This window comes from Erpetoichthys calabaricus, chromosome 7, assembly GCF_900747795.2.
Source record: "Erpetoichthys calabaricus chromosome 7, fErpCal1.3, whole genome shotgun sequence".
Taxonomy (NCBI): Eukaryota; Metazoa; Chordata; class Cladistia; order Polypteriformes; family Polypteridae; genus Erpetoichthys; species Erpetoichthys calabaricus.
The window spans coordinates 146,090,682-146,103,617 of NC_041400.2; the positions used below are offsets into that span (position 1 = coordinate 146,090,682).

The 12,936-nt window shown below is 37.9% G+C and overlaps 1 protein-coding gene across 1 annotated transcript in view; it reads right to left on the minus strand.

Annotated features, from left to right (window-relative positions):
- Nucleotides 1-1,505: 1,505 nt before the first annotated feature.
- The window catches only part of oxct1a (3-oxoacid CoA transferase 1a), a 226,948-nt gene continuing 215,517 nt past the window's right edge, over nt 1,506-12,936 (minus strand). Inside the window, exons 16-17 of the mRNA XM_028805519.2 lie at nt 7,881-7,982; nt 1,506-1,983 (exon numbers count right to left, since the gene is read on the minus strand). Of these exons, the coding sequence (XP_028661352.1) occupies nt 1,942-1,983; nt 7,881-7,982 (144 nt within the window). The 3' untranslated portion in view covers nt 1,506-1,941. The remainder of the gene's footprint in view (nt 1,984-7,880; nt 7,983-12,936) is intronic.

Sequence of the window (12,936 nt, forward strand, 5' to 3'; positions counted from 1 at the left end):
TAGACTATATTAAAAATTCAAACTTTGAGGTAAGACAGTTACTTCAGATATGGAAGACAGAAGTTTCATGGAAAGGAAGACAAGGTTTTCGAGGTAAGGTCCTCTACTCAATATTCATGGCAGCAGAAAGTAGCAACATGCTAACTAGGACATGAAAGTAAGAATTTCACTGTACTCTTTACATGTGATAATTCTGACATATGAAGCCTCATTCATTTTCAACCAGTTGTCCAGGACCGGGTGGCAAAGGCCACATTCTTAGCAATGAGGCCCAAATGTCCCTTTCTCCAGCCATGCTTGCCAACTTCTACTGTGGGTTCCCAAGGTGTTCCTAGGGTATCAAGGGGATATAATCCTTCCAGCAATCCCTGGGGCTTCTCCAGGGTCTCCTCTCAGCAGGTCATGCCCGTAAAACCTGCATAGAACTAACCTCAATTGGCTTATCTCGATGAGAAGGCTCTCCCAGATGTCTGTGATTCTCAACCTATCTCTATGAACAAGAAACACAATATCATACTGCAGTTAATGTCTGGATATTTATACACTTGGTTAATGTGAAAGGAGCCCAAACCACTGTGCCACCATTCCAAGATATTAATTAGGTTTATTAAGTGACATTAACAGGTAAGTAGAGAAGAGAAAATGCAAAGATAGACAACAAAAAGAGACCACTGTACCGCAAAAGTATTACTTTGTAGAAAACAGTGCTGTTGTGGTTTTAACTGTTCATTTTGTGCAATAACCTTGTTTACTGAAATCCCAATTCAGATTTAATTGTAGCATATGAGAGGTGGCCTGGAATCTCTTTGAATGCATCAGTAAATTCAGATTTTTGTTTAGATATAATAATCAGCATTCCAGTCTTTTCAGCGAATCAGTTCCTTGGGCTCCACTTACTTTGATGAGTTTGGACCTTGGGAGGCAGAAGAAGGGCACCACCTACTGGGGGCAGTACAACCTTTTATTGTGCAAGAGACCCTGCAAAGGTGTTACAAGAGGACACCTGAAAACAGAGACGGAGATACAAACTGGCCAGGAAGATGTATTATTACTACTGGCCCAAGAACCCAGCAGATGCCAAGGATACCAAAGTAATTGTTAAGGAGACTGCTGGTGTAGGACAGAAGACCTTCATGACTCTAGAGGGCAGTGACAGCCCTACAATGTGCAGGGACACCTAGGGCCACTAAAGAACTTCTAGCCTGGTGTCCCTGCTACAAACATCCCTGAACACAATACCAGGGCTTGACCAGATATCAGGCTTTGACCTCTTAGATACAGAGAAACCTGACATTTTGTACACTAGAATGGGATTTTTCTGTTACAGTTCATCCATCTCATGTGCTAATCATACAGCAATGATGATGATGATGAAGATGATCGCACAAGTTTTTTTGTGATAATGGCACATTTTATGGCATAAAGAGAAAACAATTGCTGACATATGAACACCACTGCTGCATATTTTTATAACTGGAAACGTATTTAAAGAATAGCAATTACACTTTAACATTGGAAATCATTTTATTATACAATGGTATGTACAGGAAAGATGGATGCATGAGGCTTTAAACTGAAAATAAAATAAAAAAGGCCCATGACATAGTGGTGAATACAGTTCTATTGATAATTGTGCTTCAGTTGTTAAATAACAAATAATACTACAATAAACATAAAAACATTGCTGAACTGTATTGAAAATGTTGAACAACCATCCACACGTAGCTTCACTTCTATAATACTTTTTTAACTAAGAAACATATTCTGTACAGCCATTCTTTTTACCTGTATTATTATTATTATTTATTTTTATTTAAAGACCCTCTTTGACAAGAGCTGTGCAATATGGCGGTGTGTTTTACCAATAGCAGCTTAGAGGAGATTTCCTTTCCCTTATTGTCATGTGATGATGAGCTGCATAAGCAAGTTTTGTTGACTAGCTTAATCTGATATCTGCTGCATTGGCCTCAGGTTGGGGGACACCTACATGAAAATAAAACCAAGAAAATGCATTATAGTTTAACTAGCATACATCTCAAAGCACTTCTTTTCCAATTAATCATCCATGGTTCATACAAATGATTGATATTGGAATACCACAACAAATACACAGATGTGTCGCATGCCTCTCTCTTACTCTACCCATTTAGATCTGATATCACTCTGTCCTGGATCATACAGAAGTGATAATGTACTGGAGTTGATGTAAATGACAGCATGTCCACCATGTTCTTTCTGCTGGTACTCCAAAGCTCAGGTGCACTGTAAGCTGCCAAGGGGAATGTAGGACTGAATGATAGCCAGCACTGTGTGGTGGTTTCATGGTTGATAGCCACCGCTCACGTATGTCGTGTATGTGTAAACAGCACAGGAGAGGACACAACATTGTATATTTTTGAAAAGACAATTAATGCACTGCAAAGAGTTTCCATAGCTGTATACATCATATAATAGCATTTAAGTTTGAGAAGTCTGAATCCATACCAAAGTATCTGAGAGAAAATATTTATGTGTAATTACCTCAAATTACGATCACCTAAAAAAGTGCTTTATATATAATTTTCTTTATCAGATTTATTAACACAAATACAAACAAATACATATCATTCATTTGAAAAGAAATGCTGTATGGAAAAGTCTTAAGAGTCACACAACAGAAGCCAGACACGTTACTCTCTGGATAGTGTTTATGATGACTCAGTTGGTGAAGTATACAGGAAGACTGCTCACAAGCAATTTTCTACAATAATAATTTTGGAAATGTGAAATTAATAGAACTTGAACTCACTGACTCACTGAACAAAGTGTGATGTGCTCCTGCCACACGGAATGGAAGGACACATAAGGAGACTCAGCTTTACACTGAATGCCAAATTAAACAACATACAACTGTAAAAATGATTGATTCCTGCAGTTATAATGTTTAGGTCTGCACGAAACGTAAATCACTATGTAAAATACAACAGCAGAAATCATTAATCATTTTGTCACCAACATCTACTTGCTCTTTCTTATTACTGTTATGGGCTATGGGGCTGATGGTTACAAATAGAGGCCACAAACAAACAACAACAACAAAAAGGCCGGGCTGGTATGACCTTAAACAAATTAGTACACTAAATAGGGTTTCAGTGTCTGGACAGGATGCGAAGAAATAAAAAACAAAACTTGACTGTTTGTTAGCTAAAGCTGTTCTGTCATTTTTCTTATTTTCTAAGATTTGCATAAAACTGCAAACTTCAATTTTCTAAAATGTTTTAATAGGTACTAAAATAATATAATCAATTTGAATTAATAGCATATTATAACATTACCTGTCATTAAAATTGATTTCATGCTTAGTCACTCAAATCTGCTTGGATAAGAAACGTGATTCACTCAATTCTACGCTTCTGCTGAGTTAAAAGCATATTAATTAGACTGCTGTGTGATAAGATATAACCTAACATATTCCCAGTACTGTTCCATTATTAACAGCATTTTTATCCCCCAAGGCTCATTAATGTATTTTGTAGGTCACTGGTCCTAAATAGTAAGAAAATTTAACACAAGGCCAGATGGGAATATAACCTTTAGTACGAGTCCTGAGTCATGAACACTGTATTCAAAAGCCCTGTGCAAATAAACACTCATTAAAGTACCCATTAAAAAAACAGAATGTGCTGAAAAACAGTCTGGACAACACCCAAGTATAGATTCCATATTAACATGAGGTGGCAAGTTGCAGGAAAATACCAGAGATGGTGGAGTGCTTAAAAATACCTTTCAGTTCATGAAATATTAGAGCAAAGGAAATATATTTGATAGGTATGGCATTTATAAACTGAATAGAAACTGCACTAAAACATATGCAGCCAGGCTTTAGATATTGCAATATCTTATAAATACCTATAAACAATCATTTTACATAAGGAAAACCATTACAGCATAGTGGAAGAATAGCTTAAGCAACCTGCAATACTACGCTTGCCCATTTCTGTTTACTCTGAAACATCACCACTGCTTTCATTTTTTCCTAGTTCACTGTGTTATGAATGAAAACACGAGTCGTTTTGTACATGTGCCTTTGCATCAGCAACTTTTCCATTTTCACCTTTTTATTCAAAAGGTGTAAAAGTAACCTCATAGTAAATAATTAACCTTTGCCATTTCCAGTTAACTCTAAACTAAAATGAAGTATCACCCTTCCTCCTCTATGGCTTATACACCCCTTAAAAATGTTTTCTTTGTATTTCAATAAAAATGACAAACACACAAAAAAATCTTTCATTATCTGTTAAGTATTTTACTCAGAACAATTCAGACTTTTATTGATAAAAATATATTTCTCAAATGAACAGCTTGTAGAATGTGTGTCAAGCTTTGGACATTTATAATCAAATGATAAATTAACGTGTAATAGGACAACAGAAGAGTCCCATTGGACAACTCTGGTAGTTAGCAGCGGAGATCTAATAAGTCTTTTCTTTTGAAAAAAGATAGGAAAATGAAGGGTCATTGATCAGAATTGGCTTTTTCTATCGTTCATTATATTATTGGAACACAGCCACTACTAGCACTATTTAAAGGAATAATCTACCCAAAATTGGTACGTTTTTTTGTCTGTTACTTAATGTCGTTCTGCCTTTTGTGTTGGACAAGAAAAAAATTTAATCTTATGTTTTTCATGGAGAACAGAGATAATGTGATTTTAACAAGCACCAGTGGGCGCCCAACGCTGAACAACAGAAAATACTAAAACGTTCATGAAAAAAAGGTTGCATAATTCACATATCAGTTATCCAGTTGTATGCTTACATCATCTAAAACACATGTACAGTAATCCCTCGCTGTATCGTGCTTCGCCTTTCGCGGCTTCACTCTATCGCGGATTTTATATGTAAGCATAATTAAATATATATCGCGGATTTTTTGCTGGTTCGCGGATTTCTGAGGACAATGGGTCTTTTAATTTCTGGTACATGCTTCCTCAGTTGGTTTGCCCAGTTGATTTCATACAAGGGATGCTATTGGCAGATGGCTGAAAAGCTACCCGGCTTACTTTTCTGTCTCTCTTGCGCTGACTTTCTCTGATCCTGACGTAGGGGGATTGAGCAGGGGGGCTGTTCGCACACCTAGACGATACGGACGCTTGTCTAAAAATGCTGAAAGATTATCTTCACGTTGCTACCTTCAGTGCAGCTGCTTCGTGAAGCGACATGCTGCACGGTGCTTCGCATACTTAAAAGCACGAAGGGCATGTATTGATTTTCGATTGTTTGTTTTTCTCCGTCTCTCTCTATCTCTCTCTCTTTCTCTGCTCCTGACGGAGGGGGTGTGAGCTGCCGCCTTCAACAGCTTTGTGCCGCGGTGCTTTGCATACTTAAAAGCCAAACAGCCCTATTGATTTGTTTGCTCTTCTCTATCTCTCTGACATTATCTGCTCCTGCCGCGCACTCCTTTGAAGAGGAAGATATGTTTGCATTCTTTTAATTGTGAGACAGAACTGTAATCTCTGCCTTGTCATGGAGCACAGTTTAAACTTTTGAAAAAGAGACAAATGTTTGTTTGCAGTGTTTGAATAACGTTCCTGTCTCTCTACAACCTCCTGTGTTTCTGCGCAAATCTGTGACCCAAGCATGACAATATAAAAATAACCATATAAACATATGGTTTCTACTTCGCGGATTTTCTTATTTCGCGGGTGGCTCTGGAACGCAACCCCCGCGATGGAGGAGGGATTACTGTAAAGTATTTTTTTAAAATATTGTTAAATACTAGGGCGGCATGGTGGCGGTGTGGGTAGCACTGCTGCCTCGCAGTTAGGAGACCCGGGTTCGCTTCCCAGGTCCTCCCTGCGTGGAGTTTGCATGTTCTCCCTGTGCCTGCGTGGGTTTCCTCCCACAGTCCAAAGACATGCAGGTTAGGTGCATCGGCGATCCTAAATTGTTCCTAGTGTGTGCTTGGTCTGTGTGTGTGTGTGTGTGCCCTGCATTGGGTTAGCGCCCTGCCCAGAGTTTGCTTCCTGCTTTGCGCCCTGTGTTGGCTTTGATTGGCTCCAGCAGACCCCCGTGACCCTGTAGTTAGGATATAGCGGGTTGGATAATGGATGGATGGATGTTAAATACTACAAAAAATAAAACTGAAAATTTAGAATAACATATTAAAATAATAGAAAATAAGAGTGGTGCATGAAATTGAAATGCATTCAATGGAATTTGAGGTTTTGAATTAAAGACGTGCTTTTCACCTCATTCACTGGTCAAGAGCTTGATCTTTAATTCAAAAGTATACAGAGATAGGCAATAAGCAAATGTAGCAGATGCTTCCCTTTCAAGACAATCAGTCTACAAGGAAAAAAAAAAAAACTTCATAATGAAGTTGACATACAATTTATGGACTTCACATATCCGCACATTATCTTTTACTCCCAATGACAGACAGTACACATGAAAAACGGCACTAATAGTTAAATTTCATGCATTATGCAGAATTACAATTGTTGTTTTACTGCACTTTTTCTACTCTAAATCCATCATATAAAATATATTCAATCCATGAAAATGTCACCACATTTTCTAGCCTTTTTTCCTTATAAAAGAAATGGTGTTTGGTTCACTAGCATTAGGTTGTGTCCAGTGTAATTCCTGCCAAAGAGTCAAAGGTCCTTCTTGTTAAACACAAGATATATACCCTTGTATCATTTGTGACCATTAAAAGTTTGTGAAAGTCGCATTTCCTGTTATCCTACATTTACCCAGATTGTTGTAGACACAGAACACACATGAAATGTACGTATTCCAAATAATGAGATATTATTTACCCTATAAAATTCAAGGCACCTCACACCCAGATAAGCAGACTTGAGCTGGGTTTAACTGAAGATTAAGTGAAATATGTTTTGGGACAGGCTGAAAGTCACTCTCCATGACTTAACTATGGCGGTACTTTCACTTCTGCTACTGTTACAGGTGCTGCCCATTTAATTCACTACTATCACTCAGTCAAATTTGATAATACTTCTCCAATTGCATGGAGGACCTTTGAACTGGACAGATTACCCTTACAACTGATGACTATGAAAGGGTCAAGCCAATTACATATATCAAGCTCCTTTCAGCTATAGCATCTTGCAGCCACATCCACAACTATGGTCTTGAAGTCTGAATTGACTTATTTCTTGTATGTAATCCCTCCTGAGATGCACAAAGTCATCACCCTTCATAGTCTGAACAGAAGAATCTCTGTAAACAGTTACTTCCCATTTTAGTTTTCACAAGTCTATAAATAGTTATTGCTATACTGTCCTGAGCCATCTCACCACCAAATGGTGAATATTTGAAAAGAATATCTTTCATTTCATTTGAGTGTCCAGAAAATATACCCTTGGATCAAATAATACGATTGCATAAAGTAGTGTATCACTGAAAGTACAGCCAGAGGCAAATTTATATTGAGCCTTGAGCTTTTGCTGTGTGTTATGGTCTAGCTTTGAAATTCAGTAATAATTAATACCTATTCACATTGCAATCACACCTCCTAAAAGACCTGCCATTTAACATGTTTACACTGTCACAGCAAGTGTCAGCATTTACTCCATTACCCTCTTTCCTTTCAGCAATATAAAGCTGCATTAAGATGGAAACTCCATTTACTGGAATTAACACCACACCAATAACTTCTGGCTAAGGGTTTGAGATTATTTGGTCTCACTTGTGGGACAACTTCAGAGGAGAGAGGCTACCTCAGTCAAGAAGCTTGGCTATATATCAGTGCTATACCTAGGCGTGCATCCAAATATACCTTGCTAGTACTTTTCAAACTTCCAGATGAGCTTCAGCTGCAATTCACCACTGAAACAATGCATTATATTACTCAAACATAGAAATAAATTTACTTACGGCAAAGTCTGCACCAGTGCAACTCTTAATTTCTTCTACCTTTAGTCCTTCAGATATTTCAATAAGGGTAAGTCCTTTATCTTTGTCTACATCAAAGACAGCCTGAAATAATCCAAAAGAAAAGATACAGATTAGTCCAATTTAAGCTCAATGGCAGTTAGGATGAAGAGAACTAAATCAGGGAGGGATGCATACAACCCTAAGTAAAGCACATTACGAAGCATAACTAAATTAACTAAATCTTAATGATCAGCAGTACAATGGTAAGGTGATTAAAATAAAAGTAATTCAAATAATTTTGCAAATACTTAATTTATCCATACGTCTGTACTTTATTTAGCAGATTCTGCAATGTGATTCAGAATATAAAATAATTAATACAATACAGTAGTATACTGAATATCCATATCCATAATAAATGTCATGAGTCGCTGTCCCTGAGAGCCTGAAGTTGGCACAACATTAATTTGAATTTGGAGCTATATACCATTCTACAGTAGCTACTTGGAGTTTAGAATCAATTATTTTCATATTCAGTAATCACATCTGCACCATTTTGTGCTTTGTCTTACTCAACGATGCTGCTAGTTTCTTATTGATTTCCATGGCCATGGCCAAGGCCACATTGTTCATGCAACAGTTCTTGTTGCCAAAACACTACAGTATTTCAATGTTTAATGTCACTGCATCACTGCTCTAGAAAAAGGGTAATGTGCTTTAACAATTACCCAAAGTTTGGACAACAAATATAAAATCTCAATTTTGCAGAAATTAGTTGGGAATAGATCTTTAGGTCTATAGGTTTAGGAGAGAAGCAAATAAGAGTTTCATAACTACAGTATGTCCACATGACAATAAATTTCAACTTCAAGTTGAAAAAAAAGAGCATATGTAAGACACTGGAGCCTAATTAGTGGCAAGCACAGCATGAAAGCAGAAACACACCAGGGGTATTGGGTAGACTGTTTAAATACTGAAGGAAATTGTAATATTCAACCAAAACGCACATGTTGACTTTTCTCTAACGACTACCATCCAGCAGACAGTTTTCACATATCTAAACTTTGCACAATTGTTTTGGGTGCTTTTTTAGGCCCACTTCTCCATTACTGAAAGTTCTTAGTATATAGACCTCTGTAGCATATAGCTTTCTCTCTTATATTTTCCCAAACTTTCTCAAGGATTTTGAGGCTTGTTTTACCTTCCTGTGTATGCTATATGACTTATCAAAATGAACTGTGCTAACTCGAAGAATAATTAGCGATGTTCTTCATTCGCTTTTGGTACTCTTAGCAGATTCACACATGCAATGCATTACTGCCATCTTCATTTCTGGGCGAGTTAACTGATGGTTCTAATGTACACCTTAAAATTATCTTGTACAATTAAATGTTTTTTCTAATACCTGTAGCAATATACTGTATATTTCTATACTTTTATAAGTGCTTTCTAAAATATCAAACTTCCAATCATTTATAAATGAACATATAATCCATAGTGTCATGTGTATCTTTTCATACTAGCTTTCCCAATAAAAAGACGAGTTTAATCTTGAAAATCTACCTGTAAATTCCAATATTTATTACTAATTAATCCTGAATGCTAACAGTTAACTAAAGAGTTAGACTCATTTTGAAAAGCCGAGTAACTGCTCACTAAAACACAACACACAAGTTATAAAAAACAACTTATAACTTGGGGTCAAAAGCATTAATTATACAAGATAAGAAAGACCACTTTCTGAATTTAATAAAATGTACTTGTCGTGTTACAAAAGGACAGAATAAGAAATAAGGCAATCAGAGGTACAACAAAAGTGGGAGAGATATCTAGTACAGGAAAGTAGATTGAAGTGGTATGGACATGTGATAAGGAGATACAATGAATAAGAGGGCAAAAGAGTGATGGAAATGGAAGGACAGGAGAGAGGGACAAAGCGAAGGATAAAATCAAAGAAGATCTCAAGGATAGGGGCTTGGCTGGTTAGGAGGTGCAGGACTGAGCGGTTTGGAAAAGGTGGATCAAACACATCGACCCCATACAGTAGTGGGCAAGGATGAAGAGGAAGAAGAACAAGAAGATAAGTTTGTATGTGTGTGGATAGGGATTGTTAATGGGAACTGCCATTTTGCTAGGTTTTCAGTGGCACCCAAGGTTTGTTAAGACAGCAGATTTAACAGGGATACAGAAAGCCATTTACACCTTCCTCCAACTTGCAATCCAGAAAAAAACGCTAAACTGCAGCTTGTACCAAACTTTGGTCACCTCTGTACTTCATCTGATAACAATGGTGTAAATCAGATTTGAGCTAACACCTTTGCAGAGGTTCTTTCAAGCAAAAAGGCACTCAAATGGACATTTATCTTAGGCTTGTAACAGTGGACTAAACCTGCCTGAATGTGGTGGACAAAATAATGCTCCAGGAGCAGGCACTGGTTCTGTAGCTGGAAGTGACTGTGATCCAATCATAAGAAATCACAACTAACTTCAAAAACCAACTACACTTATCTTTTCTCTTGTTTTAAAAGTTGATGAGCCACTTTCTCTTTGTGGACATGAAAGATGAGGTCTGCTCTGCCAAGCCAAGCTCAGTGCCAGTGACCGAACCCAGCCTGAGAAAACGGAAAAGCAATTTTCACTTCAAGGAGGGAACATAAAAGCCCAAGGTCTTATGCCAGAAAGAGAAATGGTTTTCCCTATGAACTTATGGAGGACACAGCAAAGAGCATAACAGCAACTTGAGAAAAGCACAGAACACCACAAACAAAGGTCCATGTCAAAAAGAGAAAGAATGCACTCCACACAAGAAGAATCCTCTACTTGAACCTGGAGCAACAACACCAATAAGTCCATGCAACATCGGACACCATCCTTAAAGATCTGGTATCGTAAAACTGTTCATCTATGCCAAGTGTTGCAGGAGGCTGGGGAACAGACATGGCCAGGATGCCTGGAAGGACCGGGAGGTGGCACATTCGTCCTCTGGGCCACGAGGGGGCAACCACCTTGGAGCTGGAGAAGACCACAGGCGAGGAGCAAGGAGGCTCAAGCCCGTTGGGGCCTCTGGTCACCACCAGGGAGCGCCCCAAGCCTCAGAGAGCCCGGGAAATGTGTACTTCCGTCACACCCGGGAACATGGATGACGATCCTTCCAAGGACACCCGGAGTGCTTCCGGGTGCTCTCCTGACACTTCTGCCACACCAGAAAGTGTCATCAGGCAGAGCACCTGGTGCTCATCCGGGTGAGAATAAAAGGGGCCACCTCCCTCCAAACAGTGAGCTGGAGTGGGCGCAGGACTAAGCTCCCGTGGAGAGAGGAAAGGCGGCCCACAGACAGTGAGAGAAAGGCCCGTGATAGAGGTGATTAGTGCTGGGAGCACAGAGTGCTGTGCGGGACTGTGTATGATGGAAAACAAAATAAACATGTATTTTATAAAGATGCGGTGTCTGTCTGATGGTGTCCGGGCTTGTCTCACACAAGATAAATTAGAACTCTAAATAGCTAGTAAACAGCCAGACTCTTCTGTTTTATGTTTGTCAGTCTTGTCTGTTTGTTTTCCGTCCTGTCTTCTATGTTGAAATATATGCATTACTTTTCTATAGTTCTTGTGTTTAACGATAAATTGTATAATTTTGTTTCTTAAAATGAGTGCACTTCAGTTACCATGATATGAGTCTAACGGTTAGACACTACCTCCTACAGAGAAAGGTAAGGTAAAAAACTGGGAGCCTTGCCATGTTATTTAATAAATTACTGATATTGCCAAACACAACACCGATCATTAATTGACAGAGTTAAAATTCTTTCCTTATCCTGCACCATGCTAGTCATACAAATACTAGGGAAAAACTGCATGACATTATGAGAGTTCATGTGTGGGCATCACTAAGGTAAACTGATGCACTGTCATTTTCAGTGCCATAAAACTCTTTAAAGAGCCTATGAATTTGGAAGCAATTTTGTGCTACACTAGGAGACCTGACATTTGCAGAGGTGAAGTCTAAAAGCATTTCTGTAATGCTAATATTTTTCTATTACAGTAATACCTGGTTCAGAATATCAGACCAGGCTCCTACAAAGTTGTTTAAATCATAAAAGCTTTACAAGCTTGCCACTGAGACCAAAAGAGTGGAAAAATGACTCAGCTAATGACCAGTTCTACTGTGTCCTTGATCAACCAAAAAAAGTAATGTAACCACAGACAGTCTGCTCTCAGTCACTGCTACAACCAGGAGTTAACATCTTTGCAAAAGTTGCCACTATAATGCAGCCCACTATCTTGTTATGAACAATGACTGAACATTTATAGAACTGCCACTAATTTAAGTATAACCTTATCTTTGAAATCCTCATTCAATATTACAATCCAAACCTTTATTTTAATTCAAGTATTCTGTCACTTAATTATAAAGGATTACCCTTGAGTATTATGATTGCTGACAACATTTTCACAGTCAGTTTTTAGTCAATAAAAGGTGTCATTTTGCTTGACCTCTCATTGCATCCATAATGACTAACATGGTATAACACCCTAGTACTACAGTTATTTCACAAATTAATATTATTATTATTAAATAATACACTTTATATTTTTTAACATTGCATTTTGATTTATTTTGATAAATGCAGTTTTCCTTGCTTCACAAAGATTAATGTTTATTTTTTGGTTAAACTAATACAAATTTGTCCAAACCCACTTGAAGCCTTCTGTAACAGTAGTAACCCATACGGCCGTCTCTAGCTCAAACCTCCTCAATGTAGTGGACAGTAATACCAAACAAAACAGACGACAGGACATACATACTGTAAATGAATGACTGCTGCTGTGGTCACATTAGGCAGATGCTGGTAATGTAGCTACATTTTACACAAAGGAAGCAAAAATAAGCTATTAGATACAATTGCATAATGGAGAGTCTGACACTTGACAATACACCTTATAAGAATGGCTTAGGATGCTTAGACAGACAGAACTTTATTTGTCCCGAAGAGGAAATTTTACTTTTTACAGAAGCTCTGTAAATAAATACATAAATAGGGAGATAAGTAAGTAAG